General features: G+C 37.2%; 11 protein-coding genes and 1 non-coding gene across 12 annotated transcripts; 9 read left to right on the top strand and 3 right to left on the bottom strand.

Moving 5' to 3' along the window:
• Positions 1–37: 37 nt before the first annotated feature.
• SPOG_02973 (MutL family protein Mlh1) lies at positions 38–2665 on the top strand. The gene is made up of 4 exons (XM_013165634.1): positions 38–190; positions 288–425; positions 480–652; positions 697–2665. The coding sequence occupies exons 1-4, from the start codon at positions 113–115 to the stop codon at positions 2396–2398; spliced, it is 2091 nt and encodes a 696-aa protein (XP_013021088.1). The 5' UTR covers positions 38–112; the 3' UTR covers positions 2399–2665.
• A 65-nt stretch (positions 2666–2730) lies between these two features.
• On the top strand, positions 2731–4119 carry SPOG_02974 (atypical/RIO/RIO2 protein kinase). The gene is made up of 2 exons (XM_013165635.1): positions 2731–2889; positions 2994–4119. The coding sequence occupies exons 1-2, from the start codon at positions 2824–2826 to the stop codon at positions 3984–3986; spliced, it is 1059 nt and encodes a 352-aa protein (XP_013021089.1). The 5' UTR covers positions 2731–2823; the 3' UTR covers positions 3987–4119.
• A 95-nt stretch (positions 4120–4214) lies between these two features.
• Positions 4215–6555, top strand: SPOG_02975 (F-box protein Pof10). Its single transcript, XM_013165636.1, has 2 exons — positions 4215–4398; positions 4450–6555. The coding sequence occupies exons 1-2, from the start codon at positions 4254–4256 to the stop codon at positions 6336–6338; spliced, it is 2034 nt and encodes a 677-aa protein (XP_013021090.1). The 5' UTR covers positions 4215–4253; the 3' UTR covers positions 6339–6555.
• Positions 6542–10095, top strand: SPOG_02976 (ATP citrate synthase subunit 1). The gene is made up of 3 exons (XM_013165637.1): positions 6542–7214; positions 7261–7334; positions 7491–10095. Exons 1-3 carry the CDS (start codon positions 7052–7054, stop codon positions 9102–9104), a joined length of 1851 nt encoding a protein of 616 aa, XP_013021091.1. The 5' UTR covers positions 6542–7051; the 3' UTR covers positions 9105–10095.
• SPOG_02977 (5-formyltetrahydrofolate cyclo-ligase) lies at positions 9249–10624 on the bottom strand. Its single transcript, XM_013165638.1, has 5 exons — positions 10038–10624; positions 9859–9987; positions 9689–9814; positions 9481–9642; positions 9249–9429 (listed from the first exon to the last, which is right to left on the bottom strand). Exons 1-5 carry the CDS (start codon positions 10120–10122, stop codon positions 9317–9319), a joined length of 615 nt encoding a protein of 204 aa, XP_013021092.1. The 5' UTR covers positions 10123–10624; the 3' UTR covers positions 9249–9316.
• On the top strand, positions 10454–11555 carry SPOG_02978 (uncharacterized protein). The gene is made up of 2 exons (XM_013165639.1): positions 10454–11054; positions 11098–11555. Exons 1-2 carry the CDS (start codon positions 10566–10568, stop codon positions 11257–11259), a joined length of 651 nt encoding a protein of 216 aa, XP_013021093.1. The 5' UTR covers positions 10454–10565; the 3' UTR covers positions 11260–11555.
• A 100-nt stretch (positions 11556–11655) lies between these two features.
• SPOG_05719 (uncharacterized protein) lies at positions 11656–11911 on the top strand (the record flags this gene model as incomplete). The annotated part of the gene is made up of 1 exon (XM_013166690.1): positions 11656–11911. A coding segment is annotated over one exon (181 nt), but the record flags the coding sequence as incomplete, so codon positions are not given.
• A 382-nt stretch (positions 11912–12293) lies between these two features.
• Positions 12294–16287, top strand: SPOG_02979 (transcription factor tfiiic complex b box binding subunit sfc3; the record flags this gene model as incomplete). The annotated part of the gene is made up of 2 exons (XM_013165640.1): positions 12294–12363; positions 12404–16287. The coding sequence occupies 2 exons, from the start codon at positions 12294–12296 to the stop codon at positions 16285–16287; spliced, it is 3954 nt and encodes a 1317-aa protein (XP_013021094.1).
• Positions 16288–17196: 909 nt separating this feature from the next.
• Positions 17197–18032, bottom strand: SPOG_02980 (uncharacterized protein). Its single transcript, XM_013165641.1, has 2 exons — positions 17553–18032; positions 17197–17492 (listed from the first exon to the last, which is right to left on the bottom strand). The coding sequence occupies exons 1-2, from the start codon at positions 18004–18006 to the stop codon at positions 17200–17202; spliced, it is 747 nt and encodes a 248-aa protein (XP_013021095.1). The 5' UTR covers positions 18007–18032; the 3' UTR covers positions 17197–17199.
• A 524-nt stretch (positions 18033–18556) lies between these two features.
• Positions 18557–18671, top strand: SPOG_16148. Its single transcript, XR_001203062.1, has one exon. It is a non-coding gene; the product is annotated as a 5S ribosomal RNA (ribosomal RNA).
• A 189-nt stretch (positions 18672–18860) lies between these two features.
• Positions 18861–21637, top strand: SPOG_02981 (spindle pole body protein Spc24). Its single transcript, XM_013165642.1, has 3 exons — positions 18861–19131; positions 19179–19514; positions 19597–21637. Exons 1-3 carry the CDS (start codon positions 18978–18980, stop codon positions 19701–19703), a joined length of 597 nt encoding a protein of 198 aa, XP_013021096.1. The 5' UTR covers positions 18861–18977; the 3' UTR covers positions 19704–21637.
• SPOG_02982 (RNA polymerase I upstream activation factor complex subunit Rrn7) lies at positions 19668–21854 on the bottom strand. Its single transcript, XM_013165643.1, has 2 exons — positions 21264–21854; positions 19668–21220 (listed from the first exon to the last, which is right to left on the bottom strand). Exons 1-2 carry the CDS (start codon positions 21372–21374, stop codon positions 19724–19726), a joined length of 1608 nt encoding a protein of 535 aa, XP_013021097.1. The 5' UTR covers positions 21375–21854; the 3' UTR covers positions 19668–19723.
• Positions 21855–21917: the final 63 nt, after the last annotated feature.

The following is a 21917-nucleotide window of genomic DNA, read 5'->3' as shown; positions in this document are numbered from 1 at the left end:
TCGATGATCGGTGCTTACATGAAACCGTAGGTAGAAATTGAGACGTAAAATATAAGGATTATAATATATTTATGTTCGCAATATTCATATACCACGTATAAGGGTTTAGGTTATGAACAAGGATGAATACAAAACAAGAAGAATAAGACCTTTAGATCCGACTGTTGTAAATAAAATTGCTGCTGGTGAGGTATGTATTTTCATAACGTTAACATAGATTCAGAAGCGAAAGTTCATTTTCTCCGATAAGAATTCAAATTGAGTGACCTTGCTAACTAAATTCTTAGGTTATCGAGCGTCCAGAAAACGCTGTTAAGGAATTATTGGAAAATGCTTTGGATGCTGGAAGCACGTCGATTGAGGTCTTGCTAAAAGATGGTGGTTTAAAGTTGTTGCAAATTTCAGACAACGGTTCAGGAATTCATGTAAGCAGGCACTTATTGATGACGAGTCTTGCTGAAGAAACTAACTTAATCTAGTATGATGACTTACCTTACCTTTGTCAACGTTTTAGTACATCGAAGTTAGAAAAGTTTGAAGACTTACAGCAAATGCGAACATTTGGCTTTCGGGGTGAGGCTTTGGCAAGTATTAGTCATGTTGCTAAAGTGACAATTACAACGAAACGTGAAGGGGACGTGCATGCTTGGAGGTATGATTGGAACTTGTTTGCAATACATTTACAGCTTTATTTAGAGCCTTTTATGTCGATGGTAAGCTAGCTCCTTTATCCCCCTCTAATAGTCCAGCTCCGCAACCTTGCGCCGGTAAACAAGGTACGGTGATTACGGTTGAGGATCTTTTCTACAATGTACCTGGGAGGAAGGCTGCTTTGAAGCATGGGAGTGAAGAATATCGCCGAGTTTTGAATTTGGTACAGAAGTACGCCATTCATTCCAGGATGGTATCCTTTACTTGCAAAAAAGTAGGTGAAACCGTTGCGTCAGTGTCTCTAAGCTCTCGATTATCAACGAAGGATAAGATCCGTCATGTCTACGGGACTCTTGCTGTAAAGCATTTAAAGGTGTTAAATATTGCGGAAGGAGCTACCAATGTAGAAAGTTTTCACGCAGATGGTTTAATTAGCAGCGCGGATTATGAAGATAAAAAAAGCGTCTTTATTTTGTTTATTAATAATCGACTTGTGGAATCAATTGAGTTGAAAACTGCTATTGACGAGACTTATTCAAAGTTTCTGCATAAAGGCGCATCTTACTTTGTTTATTTATCTCTGGTAATGAAGCCTGAACAATTAGATGTCAATGTACACCCGTCTAAACGCATAGTTCACTTTTTATATGATCACGAAATATTCAGTGCTATAAGTGAAAAGCTAGTGGATCTTTTGCAAACTACGGATGAACAACGCTCTTATGCAATGCAAACAACAATTCCAAGTATTACGATGGTTAAAACTCCTGAGCTTCCTTCACAAAAAACTAAGAAAATATACGAAAACAACCTTGTACGTACAGACCCTAGAGAACGAAGTATAAAAGCTATGTTTTCATCCTCCCAAAACGCAGCTACCTTTAAGTCTAATAAGAAATCTTCTCTGAGCGAGGACCTGGCTAATGAAGAAACGCAAGTTGAGCCCTTGGCGAATCCTACTCCTTCGCTTGAAGCAGGATTAGATGAAGAAGAAAATGAAGTCTCCGAAGACAAAACTATTGTCCCATGCGAATTAGAAAGTATAAGACAGCTTCAAAATGAAGTTCTGAACTCTATGCATTTATTAGCTACTAACATTCTTTCCGAGCACAAATATGTTGGGCTAGTATGCCCGTACAAGAGGATCGCAGCTGTTCAGCATAATATTGGTTTATATCTTGTTGATTATGCAAAATTAGCTTATCATTTGTTTTACCAAATTTGTCTAACAGAATTTGCAAATTACGGGAAAATATGTATGAATCCTCCAATTCCTCTCAATAAGCTTTTTTTTGTTTCATTTACCAAGGACGAACTTGAGCTTTCCGAGAAAACCAGAAAACTTTTGGTAGCTAGGCGGGATATGTTACATGAGTATTTTTCAATTGAGATATCCACGGAAGGGTTCCTTAATGCTATGCCCTGTCTTAGCAAAAGTTATAGGCCCTATTTAACTAGGTTGCCATTATTTTTAAAGGATATCGCACCTGACAAGGTTGATTGGTTGGATGAACGGTCTTGTCTAGATGGAATCATGAAAGCCTTGGCCAAATTTTACGTCCCAGTAAGGTTGTCGCCAGAAAATACTAGCTATGAGGACATAACATATATGGAAAGGTTACTGGAAGAGTTTTTATTCCCGGAATTTCGCCGAAGGCTGATTTGTCCAAAAGAGCTCTTTGAACAAATGACTATTTTTCAGGTGACCAGTTTGCCACGTTTGTATACTGTTTTTGAACGTTGTTAACGTTCTATGGTTTCAGACATTTTGGCTTACTTCCTTTAATGATTAGAACATCCACATATAGCAATTTGAAAGAATAGTCAAAGTTCCCTCTGATACAAATTGAAAGAGAGTCCGTTAATAAGTTCTTGCTTGGTACTGCTGTAATCTAAAGGACGCAGAGGCTTGATTATATAGCAGCATTTAATGTTGGAGTTCAGATACTAGGAATTGTAAAACTGACGACTTACAATATATATTTTAAGAAAAAATAAACCTTATTAACTGAAAACTAATTGCTAAATGATAGCAGTAAAATACTCCTAGGGCGATAGCTACTTCTTTACTAGTACTATTGCTATTATACCATAGGTCTTGTCAGAGTGACCACAACACCACCTTTAGGTACCCAACAATACTTGTAAATATATTGGATAAAATTCAACAAGATGGTAAATCTGAACATAAAATCAATGCGATATTTGTCCGCAGAGGACTTTCGAACTTTGACAGCTGTATGTAAAATTTTGAGTACGCTCTTGATTACAAGAGACAATGATGGTTTTCAGTAGTCCTATAGCCTCTTTATAAAGAAAAAATTAATTTACTAATACTATAGGTTGAAATGGGAAGTCGCAACCATGAAGTTGTTCCTACTAGCATGATCAATCAGATCGCCAAGTTAAGAGGAGGCTCTTGTGCTAAATCTTTGTCAGTTTTATATATGACAAAACTGATTGCTAAAATGCCTCATATGAGCTATGATGGTTACAGATTAACCTCTGCAGGCTATGATTACTTAGCCTTGAAAGCATTATCGAAGCGCGCAAGCGTATATTCTGTCGGCAATCAGATTGGAGTTGGAAAAGAATCGGATGTTTATGTCGTTAGTGATCAGAAAGGAAAGCAGTACATTTTAAAAATTCATCGTCTGGGAAGAACTTCATTCCGTAGCGTCAAAAACAATAGGGACTATTTAAGAAATAGGAAAACAAGCTCATGGCAATATCTCTCCAGATTGGCCGCGACAAAAGAATACACTTTTATGAAAATTCTTTACGAGCACGGGTTTCCAATTCCCGAACCAATTGATCATTCTAGGCATTGCGTTATTATGGAATTCATTGACGCTTTTCCCCTGCGATCCATCGAAGAGGTAAGGGATCCTGCTGATCTTTATAAAAGACTTATAGATATTTTGGTGCGGTTGGCGAGAAACGGTTTGATTCATGGTGATTTCAATGAATTCAATATTATCGTCCATGAAGATGGTACGCCAGTAATTATTGACTTTCCTCAAATGGTTTCTACTAGTCACCCTGATGCCAAGTTCTACTTCGAGCGTGATTTGCAATGCATTGTTGATTATTTCCAAAAGCACTTCCTATATGAAGGTCCCGTTCCTGACTTCGACGAAATTGTAAATATGGAGAAAGAGAATTCCTTAGATGTACATGTTGAGGCCACTGGTTTTAACAAAAAGCAGGCAAAGGAACTAGAAAGGTACAGGAAAGATATGGAAGAAAGCAAAAACAGAGGAGAATTGGAATCCGAAGATGACAAAGAACAGGAAGAAGAAAGTTCTGAAGAGGAAGAACATGATGAAGAATAAAGAGTTCGGGATATTTTTTGGTTTTTCAGTCCGTAAACTTTAGGAAAAGTGTTTAAAAGACTTCGGTTGTTGGTAATAATGGATATAAAAACATAGAAATGTTATCGAATTGTATTTTATTCAATAATTAAGCTATCTTGATATTTCAATTTCCATTATAAAGCAAATTGCTTACAGTTCTTGTAAAATAGTAAAGGCTATTATGGTTTCAATTAAAATTATATACTATGAGAAATAAAGTCTTTCAGGTATTCAACTCCTTCGTACATGAAGCAGTGTTCCTTGTTGCCATCGAGGACTTGCCTAATACCAAACACAAATAAAAATCCAACTTCATTACCACGAAAAGGAATGAATAGTGCCCAAAGTTCAAATGAAATAAAAGGATTAAGTATAAAGAATTTACCAAAAGGTATGAATTGTGTTTTTGATGATATATGGATGATATCTAACATTTGCATAGAAATCCTTATTATAATATTTTCCTTTCTTGAGCCACGTTCATTATTATCGGTTCAATGCACTTGTAAGTTTTGGAATAGACTATTGTCGGATGATTTGAGTTGGCGAACTGCTTTTTTTCATCATTTTGAAGCCAATGAGTTTCATGAATTTAGTCCTCTAGGCAATGGAACCTGGAGACAAGAATACTTATTGAGGTCGGCTATAACCAGAGCATATGAGCGTGGAAAAGGTCAAACTGTTCAATACGATTGTCGTATAGGAGATTTGACTGATTTGTATTATGACTTTTTAAGTGGGCGCTTGTTTGCTGGTAACCGGCTTACAGGGTCTATTTCAGTCTCTGACCCGAATACTGGTAAAGTAGAGAGATCCCTATTGCATGCTAGCCTAGATGGATCCTTAATTCATACGCTCACTATTATGAACTTAAATAAACAGATTTTTGGTTTTGGTTTTGTAGATGGTCGTGTTGGCGCCATCATAATGACAAGGCAAGCAGAAAATGGACGGCAATTTCGATTCTTTATGGATTCTCATAATGATGCTATAACTTGTATGGATGTTTATTCTGGTGACCTTCCTCCAGTGGGAGAAGTAGGTATGGTAACTGGTGCTGATGATGGAAGTGTCAACTGTTGGGATGTACGAACAGGAGTTTGTTTGCGGAACTTTAAATTTGCTACGTCTCAGATTATATCAATCTGTTATCGACCTCGGTTTAAGTTTTTAATTATCGATACCTTTAATTATGCCACCGGTACCTATATGTTATATTTAATTAATGGACCTCTACAGTCAGTTAAAGTGCGGCCAATTTTGTTTGCCTGTAGGAAAAGGGTTTTGAATGATGCAGAAGAACCTCCTTGCCTATTAGCAGTAGACGAACCTGCTAATCATGTCTTTGTTTCATTGGGTGCACCAAAGAATTCTTTGTTAAGGTTTTCATTTAATAATGTCAAAAGCTTTGACTTTGATCCTTCAATGGTTGAGTCTTTCGTAATTCCACTTCAAGGAAACCCTGTGTGTTTGCGTTTAGATACCAACGCACGGGTTGTAAATAAGTCGATTCCTGGAAATAATGCTCGATTGCTAGCTATTGGTGATGATAATGGCAACGCTTATATAGTAAACACTCGATTTAAAGAGTTTAGGCATCCGATATTAAAAGCGTTTCCTGTGTTTCTTGGTTTTCCCATCTCCGACCTTTTCATCAATGAAGCAGTTATGGTGGTCGGATCCTCAACAGGGTTTAGTGCGATTTATGACGTTATTTCAGGAAATCTCTTACGGAATTTATCTGGGGCTAGGAACCCTGCTAGACGCAATCCAGCACGATGTATAGTGTTAGATTCAAATCCTCTGAGTCTTAAAGGTGTTATAAGTCTGGGTAAGCATGTCAAAGCGTGGTCATATGTAATTTCCAAATTACATATAAATAGACGATCCCGGATTGTTGCCCCATCCAAACCATTAATTGCATGGGACAGTCCTTCAAGAGTTGGGGAGTACACCAAGAATGAAGTTGATAGAGAAATTATGCTGGGATTAAATCAGATTGCCGAAGAAAGGCAAGAAAAACAAGAAAGATTAGAGACTCAACGTAAACTAGCACGGCACTTGAATGAAGGTTTAGCGGACCTTTCTGAAGAGGAGATGTTGGCTTATGCTACTATGCTGTCACAAGAGGAAGAAATGAGGCGGAAACAAGAGACTGCTGCTGAGGAGGAGGACTTGTTAAAAAATGCTGTTACGGAACCGGCAACTCCATTACCGTCAAGCTCAGAAGCTGGTCCTTCTGAGGCTGTAACTCAAGATTATAGCATTAGCGAATTAACAGAGGAAGAACAAATAGAGCTAGCGATGAGGCTTTCGCTTGATAATAGCTAGTATGACATTGTAAACTCTGTTATTTGGTTTGTAATTTAGTCTTTTTGTATATTAACCGTGAGAAATAAAGGAAAGAAAAAATATTTTCCCTTGCTTTAAAAAAGTTTACAGCGGCTATCTACGAAAAAAAAATAAAATAAAAAAATAAAAAGAAAAAAGGGTCTAAGGATAAAGGTTTTGTGTTTAGAAGTTAATGAATTAATCCAGTACACTAAAGTAGTCCATTGCTGTGTCTAGAAAGCTTAGTAGTTGCGCATATCCACCTTTTTTTATCCTGTCGTAAATTTACTATTGCTATATCTATAACTTGACACGACTAATTTCATAAGCTACGGTTGTCATGGACATTAAGTTCATTGTAAAATTACCTGCTCATGAAATAAAGCAAATAACTGCACTTTTCCTATACTACTGAAAACTGCTGCTTACAGTTTGGACTAACTATAGGATATTAGAAAATTCTAACATTTTAAATATATCGGCTTCTTCTTTATGATGGACCATAAATATTTTTTCATTTAAAACACCTTTTTTAAATGAAGAAATTTCCTACTGTTTACTTATTTACATATGGTTGTGTAAGGCTTCCACTAACGTACTACGATTCATTCCTGTATCAGAAGTTTAGCTTCATCGTAATATTTTGCTAAACGTGTATGTTAGACTTCGAGGAATTGGTAACTTCCACCTTTCTCTAACGAAAGTTAAACATAATGACCTCGAGAATGGCGCAGAAGCCCGCATATGAGCTTTTCTCAAAGGACACAAGGGCCTTTGTTTACGGGATGCAAACAAAGGCCGTCCAAGGAATGCTTGATTTTGATTATATGTGTGGTAGAAAAGTACCCTCTGTCGCTGCCATAATATACACTTTTGGTAATTGGAAATTGTTTAGCTTGCCTTCGTATTAATACCTTTTTAGGTAGTCAAAGTATTACAAAGATGTACTGGGGAACGAAGGAGATTCTTTTGCCAGTATACCGTACAGTGGAAGAGGTATGTATGAATCCGTAAATATTCACGAAGAATCAATTTGAATTTCCATCACGCCTTTTCATTTTGGTCAGATAATCAATCGATTCATTTATGTAATTGACTTACGATGTCTATTTGCATGGTTCAAATGTTCGGGTAACCTAACAGAATATGTAGGCTTGTGCTAAACATCCTGATGTTGATGTGGTTGTTAATTTTGCTTCCAGTCGTAGTGCCTTTTCCTCAACAATGGAGCTGATGGATTACCCCCAAATCCGTTGCATTGCTATTATAGCCGAAGGTGTTCCCGAGCGTCGGGCTCGTGAAATTTTGATTAAATCTAAAGAAAAGAATGTTGTTATTGTAGGACCTGCCACTGTTGGTGGTATCAAGCCAGGCTGTTTCAAGATTGGTAACACGGGGGGTATGATGGACAACATTGTCGCATCAAGGCTTTATCGTCCTGGTTCTGTTGCTTATGTTTCCAAGTCTGGTGGTATGTCTAACGAATTGAACAACATTATTTCTCACACCACTGATGGTGTCTACGAGGGTATCGCTATCGGTGGTGACCGTTATCCTGGAACCACTTTTATTGACCATCTTTTCCGCTTTGAAGCCGACCCTAATTGCAAATTGATGGTACTACTAGGAGAAGTTGGTGGTGTCGAGGAATATCGAGTCATTGAAGCCATTAACAACGGTACCATCAAGAAACCCATTGTGGCATGGGCTATTGGTACCTGCTCTAGCATGTTCAAGACTGAAGTTCAGTTTGGTCATGCTGGTTCTTTTGCAAACTCTGAAATGGAAACTGCAGTAGCTAAAAACAAGGCTATGAGGGATGCTGGCATATTTGTTCCCGATACTTTTGAGAATCTCCCAGCTTTGTTACATGATGTTTATGAAGAACTTGTTAAAAAGGGCGTCATCATCCCTAAACCTGATCAAACACCTCCTAATATTCCACTGGATTATGCCTGGGCTAAGGAATTAAACTTAGTTCGCAAGCCTTCTTCCTTTATTTGCTCTATCTCTAATGACCGTGGTCCCGAATTAACCTATAGTAATGTTCCTATCAGCAAAGTGTTTGAAGACGATCTCGGAATTGGAGGTGTTATATCTTTGTTATGGTTCCGTCGTCGTCTTCCTTCCTATGCTACAAAGTTTTTAGAAATGATCCTTCAACTTACTGCTGACCATGGTCCTTGTGTCTCCGGTGCCATGAATACTATCATTACCACAAGAGCTGGTAAGGATTTGATTTCTTCTTTAGTTGCTGGTTTACTTACCATTGGTACCCGTTTCGGTGGTGCTTTGGATGGTGCTGCACAAGAATTTTCTAAAGCTTTCGATTCCGGTTTATCTCCACGTGCCTTTGTTGATAGCTGCAGAAAAGCTAACAAACTTATTCCCGGTATCGGACACAGAATTAAGAGTAGAAACAACCCTGACCTTCGTGTTGAGTTGGTGAAGCAATACGTCAAAAAACACTTTCCTTCCACCAAGCTTTTAGACTATGCTTTGGCGGTTGAAAATGTCACTACTTCTAAAAAGGATAATTTGATTTTGAATGTTGATGGTTGTATTGCAGTTTGTTTTGTTGATTTACTCCGTAACTGTGGTGAGTTCACCTTGGAAGAGGCGAATGAATACATCAATTTGGGTATTTTGAACGGCATGTTTGTTCTTGGACGCAGTATAGGTCTTATTGGTCATCACCTTGACCAAAAGCGCTTAAGAGCTCCTCTTTACCGTCATCCCTGGGATGACTTTTTGTATCTTTCTTAAATTGACCTACGACTTCGTCATTTCTTTACTTTTTTTTGGTTTATGGTATAAATCTTCTCATACTTTTGCTATGTTTTTAAGTCTTTTCATTACATTTTTCTTCTTTCAATAGAACAAAATTGAATAATATCTATGATTATATTACTTTAATCTAAACTAGTTCAAGTTATTTTACATTTCGGAGTCTAATATTGTTCCATACCTGCAACCCTCTAAGGCCTTTTGTAAATGTTTTGAGGAGTGACAAGTAAGTCAAGAAACTCATCTAAAGGACTCATTGGAATTTGACCATTTGGGAGAACTTGTTTGGATAAACAAATTCCAACTAGGTTTTGACTCAGTAAGGATAATCAATTCACAGAGAAAGTTGCCATACCTTTGAAGATGTCACATCTAGAAGGTTTTTGGAAGCACCAGGCTTTGTAACGATGAACAAAATCATCATAAAAACCTCTGCCATGACCAAGTCGTGCTAAGTTAGAATCGAAGGCTACACCGGGCATGATGATTAAATCACAGAAAGTTTCATCATCCATAACTATTTTATATAGTCAATTAACAGAAATAAGTATTTCCATACAAACCTTTTGGGGAAGATCCATCTGGTTCAGGGATTTGCCATTGATTTTTGATCAGATGGTTAGTATTGTATACTTGATACATCGACATCGTATGGCGTCCTTCGCATCTTGGTAAAAATACGTTTTTTCCTATTCTGTAAGTAATATATCTAAATAGGAATAACGGTGCAAACCTTGTTTCAGAGCTTCATTGACAAGATCGTGAGTACGTATTTCCATCTTGGGCATGTTCATGAAGAGACAAATATTCTTACTCTTCTTCCATTCCGGAAGATTTAGAACTTTCTCACAAACTGAAGTAGCTAGCTTGAGTCAGCTTATCATCAAGGTGCAAATAGTTGTATTTTTGTACATTCAGCTTCAACCAGTTGGTCGCTTAGTCCAGCTAATACTTTAGACATCAAAGAGCGAATCTTTTTCTTAGAAAAATTGGTCATTTTGAGCTGCTTGGACTTTTCAACTCGTTTGAATATTTGAAAAGTTCAAAGTCCATTATGGAACAGGAAGCCAAAACCAATTAATAACAGTAACTTCTTAGAGGATATAAATATGTTTTTATAAAACAACAGTAATGAGCTTTATCGTCAATACTCGATGGAGGTTCTATAAAATGAAAGCGCACTTGTAAACGCGCCTAGGAAGTAGCTATGAGAAAGCATCAATTTTAATAACATAGATCTTGTAAATGAAAAACAGAAAAAAATGACTTGAAATCGATTGTGAGATTTAAATATTTACCTGGGTTGAAATTCCTTTGATCGGAAGCACATTCGCTTCTGTCTGCTTTACCTTTTGAAACTGCTGGATTCAGAATACTGAAGAAAGGAGCATATATGAAAGTTAATACTAAAAAAAAGCAAAGTTATGATTACTTTTAACAATGATGACTGACAGCAGAGCTCTTGTGTCAGAAAAGGAAATGACGGTGCAAAAACTTTCCTTTATAAGCAAGGAAGAGCTTTGGAAACTAATGTCTAAAGGTCATATTGATATTAAAGAACAACAGAATATATTATGTGATCTTCCCTTAAATACAAAAGAAGAAAAACATTCGTGTGAATTGTCACCAGTGTTAGCACAGCATGTTTCGTATCCTGTAGGTAATATGGAACATCCTCAAATGAACTTTCAAAGTTTACCAGTTTCTCCTATAAGTCCTTACGATTTCAAAACACAAGCCTCACTTCTTCAGCAACAGCAAGCGAAGCTTACTGCTATACAAACTTCTTTGGAGAGAGTTAACTTGGAATTGACAGCTGTAACAGAGAGACTAATTTTAATTCAATATAGAAATACTTCTGGGAGTAATTTATTCTCCTTTACTAAAAACTTGGCTTCTTTTTTTCGACCGTTTATATTTTGTCTAAAGGTATGCTGAAGCCCCAATGACAAGGATTTGCTAACGTGAATAGCTTCTTTTAAAAAACTGTATTGTAATTTTAGCCGCTTGTTATTTTATGAAGTCGTCTTCCTCAGCCTGGATATTGAATTGCATCCGTCACGTATATCTGCTTCTTCGTCGTTTAACGAATCCTGCCTCATCTCCGCGTTCTTTTATATCATCTGGTTTTTAAAGGTTTTATGTTATTATTATTATTCAACGGCATTAGATTTCCTTATCCTTATACTATACGGTTTGGGTTGTATTTAATTTACTTGCAAAGCCTTAATCCTCGTCCTGAGAAAGTCTCAAAACTGATTGTTTTCTTCTCTATTTTTCGTATCCTTTTACTTAAAGATTGTACTAGATTTGCTTATAATTCTGGATATCTATTAGAGAGTGAAACGTACATAGAATCATACTGCCTCCAAAAGCGAATTCCTTTAGTATTTTACCATATACTCTTACTTAATTAAATTTATTTTCTTTATTAATATAATCTGTTAATAATTTTTTACTTATGGGTGCATTTTATATTTTGCAAAGCAATATATAGTGATGAAATGATTGGTATATGTACTCTTTCACCGTTTACTCTTACTTTTAGTACCGTCCATTTTAATGATCATAGTAGAGTGTGCAGACGTAGCCATCTTACATTGTTTGAGGTCGATCCAAGTTTAGCTGCGTATGTGACACGAGACATGGATATGGACTCTGGGCTTATAGCAAGCTTCCTATGGTGTTTGTCAGCATTGCCTTTCCCATAGGTGCTGGGATTCAGTTAGTGCCGTCAAAGCTGTTAAAGCCGATGGTGAGTTACAGGACACTTAATTATACAACCGACTCAAGACAGAGCATCTCTATGATGCTATTGGAGCTCATTGTATTCTATTGACTCTTTGAAATTTGTTTGTTTACATTATCATATATGGATGGCAAGATAGTATAATATTGATACCTATAGGTGACGTGTTTAGAAGGTTTTCATAATATAACGCACCATAGCATATTTCAATTCCGTAATCTTTCTTTATTTGTATTATATAACGCTCATTATACGATTTGAAAAAAATTTACATTCACCTCCCCCTATAATGTTAACGCACTCGAATTGTTGATGCTATTCGATTAAGACACCACAACGTATTATAACACATCCTAAAAACCACGCGGTCTATGGGGTATTTCTACCTTAACTTATAAACCAGAGTTCGAGTCATCGAAATGGACTCTCTAATTCGGTATTGCTCCGAAGAAGTAGCATTAGATGGGAGCTCCGGCTGTGATATAGAACGTTTGTGGTCGTTTGCTGCTAACTTTTTTTTTTCGGCAAGGAATCGTGCAAAACTTGGACGAAGACTACAAGGCGTTTATCTGGCCATTACTACTACAGGAGAATGGGATTGAGCTTTGGATCCAAGATGACGATTTAACCAAAAGGCGGCATCAATTAGTAGATTCTATTCCTTGGAACTATCTAGAGATTAGTCCCTTATTGCGAACCAAGTTGTGGTTGTTCGCTTCAGAAGATCGCCAATGGATTACACTTACCTACAAAACAAAAGCAGATTCTAAAATTCAACCACTTGCCTTTGAACTATTGTCTTGTATTTCACGCTATCGCCAGGAGGGTATAGATCGCATTCAGCTATGCAAAGAGACCAAACAAGAACCTAGAAGTGTATTCGGCAGGATACAGGCTCTTGAAGATGCGTCTTTAATTTCAAAGATTTCTATTAGTCGCTCCAAGGCACAAACTGCCTTGTTGGTTTTAAAGCGTTTTGAGTCTGAGAATAGAACCATGAATGAATCTGTTGCGCAAGTTTCTGGAGGCCACATTTACAATACCGACAAAATTCGGCACCAAATATGCTCAGTGGTTCAGGAATTTAAAAATGGAATTTGTCGCCATGTGGATGCCCGAACGAAGGTAGGTTTAAACCGAAATAAATGGGAACGAAGGTACTTTTCTCGACAAACTAGTTATTTGCACAACAATGGCTATATTCGAAAATGCCTTACTTTTCTCCCTAGCGCCCCAGACCGTTATATTCGCTGCTTGCAATTTTTAAAGCCTTTTCCTATGCCCACTTCTGAGAACTCCAACCAGGACATGGACCTTTCAGAAGCAGATGATAATGCGGAAGAGGAAGAATTGGAAGATGAAGAATCTCAGTTCCCCATAAAAGAAGAGTTTGATTCTTCTTTTCTTCAACCCCTTGAAGACGAAACATCGATGGTACCTCAATGGTCTCGATTTAACCCGTTGGAATTCCAATGCTATGTCGTTGTCAGGGATTCCGGTTTGGATGGTTTGATTACTTTGAGGATCCTTCAGAAGCTAACTGGACTTAAATTTAATAAACCATTGTTTAAAGTATTGGGTTCTCTTGTTGAGAACAATTCTTCCGTCCCTGATTACCTATCTCACTTAGTCCTTACTAGGATTGAAGACAAAACAAATAAATCAAGACAGTACCGCTACTTTACCTTAGAAAACCAAATCCAAAGATTACTGCGAGACGGTTTATCCGTTGAAGAAATTGCCAGAATAACCCTTAATGCTCAACCTACTGCTGGCGAATTTCCTCCCTTTAACCCATCTCTTTTCGTAAATATTAATAACCTTTCTCCAGATAATGATTCCGCTATATATTCACCAGATGGTATGACAGTTTTACCCAAGAAGAGAGGTCGTCCAAGGAAGGGCACACCGAAGAATGTTTCTTCCAAATCCTCTCCCGTCAAACAAGAAGATTCTTTTTCTATTTCTATTTCCTCTCCAATGGTTCCTGAAGGTCAAACCGACTTATCCTCTTCTCAAAATACTCCTTTGGTCCAACAATCAATAATATTTAACTCTGATGCAAGATTGATAAATGCGGAAGATTGCGTTGATGTCGATGTCACTTCTGCTCTTGGTTCAAGACCTAGTGATCTTGAGTCTTTATTTAATTTACCTGTTAAAGATCAGAAACAACAGGCTACATCAAAGGAAACCCTTCCTCTTCCAAAAACGGAAACATCTGCACTGGATATTCCATTTAGTCCTTTTAATACCAGCAATATCGACTTGAACTTACCTCAAGTATTGCCTACTTCTTCAGAGATTTCTATTTCAGAGGGTTCTTCGGCGCCTGCTTCTAAACGTCCTCGGCATGTCGTGGATTTTGTCACATTACAAAGGAAGTCCCTAGTTCTCACCTATTTAGAGGAGCAACGTGGAGCCTTTGAAATCTCAAAAAGGATGTACGAAGACTTGGCAGATTTAAAGGTACGACGAGATCCCAATTCTGCTAGAACCGTAATGGATCGCAGGACATTACGCCAAACGCTTGATAAATTGCTGCATGAAAAAAAAGTACGTAAAGTTGTTCTGGCTTTTGAAAATGGTTTTGGTAAATTAGTAAGGAAGGACATCATAGCAGACTATAATATGAAGCCCGAAGATCCTCGACTTCATGAAATCAAGCATCAGATGATGAGCGACGAACCCGAATTTCGTAATGACAAAGAAATATTAAGAGGGGTCGAAATTGATATCCCTGAAAAGCCCAGAAGTAGGAGACGGAGACAAATCCTACCTATGGAAGACGTAAAAGCCCGTAGAGAAACTCGAGCCCTTGAAAGGAACCTAAAGAAACAAAAAGAAAAAGAAGATCCAATGCAATTGGCACAACAGCTTCTTGAATCGTTGGCACCTACATTGAGTCAACCTGGTATCACAGATGAAGAAAATATAATGGAGTTAGAACCGCTCAGTAATCCCTCCAATAAATTAAGAAAGGACCGCTATGCACCTGTACCCGAGTTGGATTACTATCCTAACCCTACGCATGCTAGTAAGCGATCCGTAAAACGATTTAAAAGCGACTTTACTGCTGAAGAGGATGATATATTAATAAGAGCAGTAGTCATTATTCAAGTACAATATGGAGGCGTGCACCGCAATATAAAATGGGAAGCTGTTCAAAAATGTTTGCCAAGCCGTGACATTACCTCCTTAAGTCGAAGATATATTTCTATCCGACAACACACAAAATATAAAAGCCTTCAGAAATTCCTTTTAGCTAATTGGACGCGAATGTATCAGGATGCTGTGGCTCGTGGGGATCTGGAACCCTACCCAGAAAATGCTGATGATTTTGACCCGATGCCCTCCGTTAAGGCATCTTACCGCCCTTATATTATAAGCTCTTCAGATATTTCTTCGTCAAATTTCCCTACTAGTATTGAAGAACTTTACGAAGATTATAACGTTGAAACAGTGAAAGAAGGAAAGGACCCTAAAGACCTACTGTTTGATTCTTCTCTTTCTGCAATGGCAAGAATGAATATTTTTTCGGATATACCATTCATTAAGCCTTTGCACGAAGAAAATATAGAAGGAGAAACAGCAGAAAAGGAAGTTGATCCAACTAAGCTTGAAGCCAAATCTACTATTAAAAGTATTTTAGCAATTCCTGATTCAGACTACGACTCCCAGTTTGCTCAATCGCGACTACTGAAATTTCCTGAGAAAGTCTTGCTTACCGCTCATAATGAACTGATGCAAAAAGAAATAGTAGCACGAGTGCACTCAGAAACAAACCGAGTGCAACCAGGAAGAAATTATCACTTTACAGATAAATTTGCTAACTCTTTAAAATCTTCACTCCCTCCATTCTTGTTGCTTCAAGCTTCCAAATTTTACTCCTTTTTGGCTGAAGGTTTCCGGGAAGGAAAAAGTCATATGATACAAGAAGCTTGCAATAGCGGTACGATGGCCTGTATTTTGGATTTGTTTTGCCGTGAAAAGGTCGAAACTTCGATAATCAACAGTAAGTTCAACGAGTATGGCTTAGCTGAAGGATATCGAACTCGTCTTTTAGAACATGAAAACATAAAAATGGAATTAATACTTAGCAAAAAAAGTGAAGAGTCTATAGAACCTATTGATTCTTCAAAATTGGTACATCCACCCAGAAACGAACCTCGGTTATGGCTCAATGGTAAAGAAGGAGTTATCGATCAGATTTGGTTGGAAATTAAACATGCCATCATTTACCAACTGCTTAGAAGGCCAGGAATACATCGACAGGAGCTCGGAAGATTGTTAAGTCCTGGTTTGGATCATATTGAGTTACGAGAAGTATTAGAGTACTTTTTGATAGCTGATGCCGCTGTTGAAAAGGATGGTCTTTTCTTGAATCCAGGATTTTATCATAAACTATTGTAGTTCTAAAGCTTGGAGAAAGCTTCCAGATAATCTCTGGATTATGGGGATATTGGGCATATGCTTTAACTTATTCATCGGTTCGTCTTATTATACTCAGGAAGGATATCGATGATGGTCATTAACTATTTGTACATTAAGGGGCGGAGTTTTCGTTATGTTATATATAATATATTATGCCATTTGCAATTAAAATTTTGTATGTAAGGATAGATATACACATGTTTATAGCGGTCCTGAACAAGAATCCACCCATATGACGGTGACTGTAAAGAGCCATTTAATTTCGTATAGATAATATTTTATAAGCGATCGATCGTTAACGGCCATACCTAGGCGAAAACACCAGTTCCCGTCCGATCACTGCAGTTAAGTGAAAACGTTTGAGGGTCCCGTAGGTGGTTGGAGACAACATGGGAATCCGGGGTGCTGTAGGCTACTTCTTTTGGTTGCTCTTTTTATTCTTTTATACATTGACTATTGCCTATAGCCGTTTTCTCAACAGAATTTTATTGCAAGTTGTTCCTTTACAAGTGACAAAAGACTAATTACGAGTTCAATGAAAAGAAATGAAACGATCGCATTTAATTGGAATTAAGAATAAGAATAATAGTAATTATAATATATGCTTGCGTATAAGGATCTAGAATGATGCCAACGATTCTCAGATTACGGTTCGTTTCAGTTATTTTATAAGAAATCAACGTATTCATTGCCTTTCGGTTGGCAGAAAAATGCATGCATGCCTTTCTATTGTCCACTTTTTTTTGCCATTTCCAATTCATATTGATACAAAGCAAAGGCATAGAAATAAACCTTCATCGGAATAAACCGCTTGTAATGTTCTCTTTTTCCACTTATTGACTTTCGACCGGAAGAGTCAAGGCTCGTGAGAAAAGAAACGCAAATAAGGCATTAACCTTGAGTGGTAGGATTGCTCTGCAGCTCTATTTCTTCGTTCGTAGTCGTCGGCGGAGGAGCTAGTGCATCATCCCTTTGCTGATATCTGGGCAACGTAGGCGAACCGGTGGTTTCAGTTGTATTTGCAAAGTCTAAACCAAGGAAATACATGAAAACTATATAAAATCCTTGGGCAACAGCATAAATAATATCACCAAGCAATACTCCAATATTACCAATGGCAATACACACAAAGATTATGGAGTAGGGCAAGGCTCTTATTGCCCCGATGGCAATTGGATGAAAGACTGCCTTTTGTTAGCAAACAATTGCATTTTTTTTAAAAAAAACAAAAATGATTCACTTACAATAGAAAAAAGCATAGAATATTGTCCATATCACAATCAAAAGAACTAAAAGACCAAGAAGGGTCCAATCATATTTATTTTCATTAAAGGCATTTTTTAGCCAAGAAAAGGGTTCGAAAGGATAGGAGATTGCTGCTGTACACAGCAACGAAAAAACTGCTGTTGATAATAAACGATAGTTTCTGTGTTTGAGGACCACATTTTCGGGAAAACCATAGTTTACTAATTCTGATGTTTTGCAGTGAAGCTCCTTTATGGACTCAAGAAAGCTGTTGGATTCAGTCATTATCGTTTTTTTGCTTTGTTTGGCTTTGACAGACGTTGAATTGGAAGTTTTGTTTATGTCTTTTGGTTTATGCAAAGGAAGTCCCTTTTCGAGTTCAACATTGTAAACATCAGCATGGCTGTATGCAGGAGGATCGCTTGAACCAAATTTTAGCTCCTTTTCCGACATCCTAAAAATAAATAAAGAAAAATTTCAATGAATAAATAGCAAAAGAGCGTCACATAAAAGCTGTTGATCGGTGTTCGATGCAAAATCGCAAATGTTCAGAAGCGCTAAGAAAGGCGAAATTGAAAGGGATTTAGCTCAAAGTAAAGTCGAATCTCAATCTTTCATCTAAAATAGCTCAGTCTTTCATCAAAAGCAGCCCAGTTAGCAGGAATTGAAGAAATAAAAAGTTGGCTCCAGCAAGAAATTTCGCATCACTTACGCAACATTTTTGCTCAGGATAGCGATGGGTTCGGTTGCGCTATCTCCTATAATGACATATAGCATAAGTCGTTGAAAATACATTTGAGTCACTAAAAAAAGTAACAAGTTTCGCTAATCTCGCGTTTGTTTACGTCTCTGTAAACAAAGCAGATCTCACTTTTCTGTGAACTGTTGAACAATTTTTTACCTTGAAAGTGAGTAACAGCCTACAGCCAAAAAGTAGCCCTCATGGGTTCTTCAGGATTAAAAAAAACCTATGAATTACCTTTTTGAACCGAAAGAACTGTCTACGGCCACACCTAGGCGAAAACACCAGTTCCCGTCCGATCACTGCAGTTAAGCGTCTGAGGGCCTCGTTAGTACTATGGTTGGAGACAACATGGGAATCCGGGGTGCTGTAGGCTACTCCTTCTTTTTGCTGCTCTTTTTGATTTATTTACCTATTTCGCGTGGGCTCATGTCAGCTAATTTCAGATACTCTAGAGTAATGCACAATTGGGAAGAGCAATATGAAATATATTATTACTTTATAAACAATTAATTTGTTTGAAATGGGAAACCCAAACTTACAAAGATAAATCGGTATTCCCAAAAATAACCCATTGTACGTATTCACATTAACCTCCACGTCCTTAGGATTCTAGCAAAAGTGAAAATCTGTACAGCGAGACACCAAAATTGGCGTTCTTGTTTTAATCAAATAGGAAAAAATGTCAGATAATCCTATAGAATTAATTCGTTCTACGTTAAATGGATTTGAAATCGCACCTGATTTGAAGACTTTGTCTAAAATACAAGACTTGGGCGTACAGATAGAGAGAACCAGAGAAGAAAAATTAGATGATTCAAGGAATATCTTAAAAGGTAAATTTAATAAAAATATTAGAAATGATTGATTCCTAACGAAATAGCATTGTCAAGAAAACTTGAAATATCATCGCAAGTTACTGAATCATTAAAGCGAACAACTGAGTCTCCCGAACATGCAGAAGAGCTTTTACAAAAGGACAGAGAAAAGTTTCAGTTGGCTAAACAGTTAAATGATACCGAGACTGAGATCATGAACTTGGAATCCCAATTACAGAAGATGAAAGAGCAACTATTGCAATTGCAAAAGGAAGAAGAAGCAGAAGATGATGTTCATCATATCGAGGATGACGCTGCTCTTTTAAAATTACGATTTTATCACTCCTTAGGTTTTGATCTTCAAAACTTTGATGACAAGGAACAGAGAAAAGTAATAGTCTGTAAGTTGTTACGAAGAAGAGCACTAAAAGCAATTGAAGAAATAATTGATATTGAAAAGTTATATGCAACTAACATTTTCAGATACGAAAAACGATTTACGAACGGTGCACATAAGCAATAAGTATACACCATTCTTCTATTCAAATTATTTATGGGATTTAATGAACGATGATGAGGAAAAAGAATAAAATCAACCGGACGAACATTATTATTTGATCTGCTTTTTTTGTTTTAAACGTTGCTCTACATACCGTATAGCAGTTATCAACGTTGCTGTTTTAATATCATACAGTTTTGCTATTGTCGAAACAACCCGAAAAGATATACTATCAGGATCAGGGCGAGGTAGAAACATTGGTAAATATGCTTCCTCTTTCAAAGAACTTAACTGAAAATTTGCTTCATTCTTTTGCACAACTTTGAACGAACGAGCTGTCTTTAATGAGAGTTCAGAGTTCATACCAGAAGTTTCAGTGTTTTTATCTTGACTAGCAGATTCGGGTCTTCCTGAAGAAGAAACTGAAAATAGATCAAGGATCCCCTGTGGAAGCTGATTAGGGTTCTCATCATCAAGAAATTGTCTCTCGTACCAATTCATGTAATCATCGATCTCGTTATTGTCTAAATGGTGCATTGAATATTCGTCCATCTCCATAAATGACTCTTGACTGGCCTTTCGGAGACGCAAAATAGATTCTATCCAGTTCTTCCAATCAGGAATTATGATACTGTCTTCTAAGTCGATAGAGTTGGAAGGTGTAGACCGTTCGAAACCATACAAGATGTTTGCGGAAACCACTAACGCAGCAAGGATCATTAACTCTGGATTCGTTGAAGTTTCCGAGGTCGATTTAAAGGGAGCACTGGCTTGAGGTAAAACAGATGCTTGTCGATGTGCTTCCCCCAAAGACATGGGAAGATTTAACGAATAAATTAGTCGAATGGCTGGAAGAAATAATTCTACGGGAAAAATAAAAAATTTGATAGTATCTAATAGTACCAAAGACACGTTTATAGGAGGAAGTTGTATGCTGTACCTTGGAATTAGTATTTGAAGGATTGTGGAAACTGCCCCCTGCAAACGATGATAAGAAGGATAATGGTATGGAACCAGCATACGAACATAGTTAATAGGAAGTCGTTTTACGACTTGGGAAGGAATGATTTTATAAGCCTTATAATAAGGCAATGTATCTGCTCGAATCCATCTTCGGATTTGATGAAGGGTAATGGGAAGACGTAATAGGAAACAAGAAATATAAATAAAAGCTGGAGAGTATAGAAGCTTTGGATATGATAAACTCTGATCTCTGTGGATACTTTTGCTTACTTCTGACGTGTTAGAAGTTTGCGTATCTGGATCTTCCATGTCCAACTCTGAGTCTGAGAGTTCGAGAAGGGATAAGTCCTTATTGAAGGATAAATAGCTAGATGAAAATGATTCATATGCAAATGAAAGGTAAAGTCCCCATAAATCACGGACTAATCCCTCAATAGTTTGAGGAAATTTTAATTCAGAGACTAATGCATTACACTGAGTCTGCAGAATTGTTTGATAAACCTGAAAATATAAGTCCCGACCAGCAGCACCATACAGAGGTTCTTGAGAGTCGCCAGTATCTAAATGTTTACGAAGAACTTTACGTTTTCTCGTTTGATAGAAAACACCTGAACCAGGTTCATCATCTTGGGCTATTTCCATTCCCTAAGAAAAGTTACTATAAGTGTCAAATCATTATCAAACTTACATGTTGAATATGACCTCGTCGACAAACCGTTTGGCCTTCATTCGTGAAATACCAAATACATTTACAATTTCGAATAGGGCAGGGAGGCCCTTGAAACCAATTACCATCCATCTTCTAATCTAGTCATGAAATTCAAGGAAACACTGCTTATGAATAGTAAACACCAATATGACCTGATACGATGTCTTTTTTCGCTCAAAAAAACGTGGATGGTCGCAAACCAACAATCATCAATAAACGACAGAATCTAGTAAACCAAGAAAGATTTTAAATAGATGTTTTGCGTACACTCAACTTAGTCCTTTTTATTTAAGGCATGAATTTGCAGTTTTTTAAAAAAAAAGAAGTTACACGCAGAAGAAGCGAAAACAAACAATATCAATAAGTTTCGTTTTCAGTTTTTCCTAATTAAAGTAAAGAAAAAGTTCAGTAAAATAGAAACAACAAGCCTTAAATCGAAGCAACCGGTTTTGACATAGTTCTCTTACTGGGGTGTTGTATTACTATAAGGACGAAAGTTAAAAACTTTACTTCCCTTTATGAGGAACAAAGTTTGACTTTAAGTATGATTATCCAAAACGAAAAAGCCGCTATCTTTACTGTTACAACTGCTCAATACACTTTTTCCTTTGCAGTGCATTTCAAACACTGATT

Source organism: Schizosaccharomyces cryophilus, assembly GCF_000004155.1.
Source record: "Schizosaccharomyces cryophilus OY26 unplaced genomic scaffold supercont4.1, whole genome shotgun sequence".
Taxonomy (NCBI): domain Eukaryota; kingdom Fungi; phylum Ascomycota; class Schizosaccharomycetes; order Schizosaccharomycetales; family Schizosaccharomycetaceae; genus Schizosaccharomyces; species Schizosaccharomyces cryophilus.
Note: the sequence above shows the minus strand (reverse complement) of the source record. Positions and strands in the feature narration are given on the sequence as shown.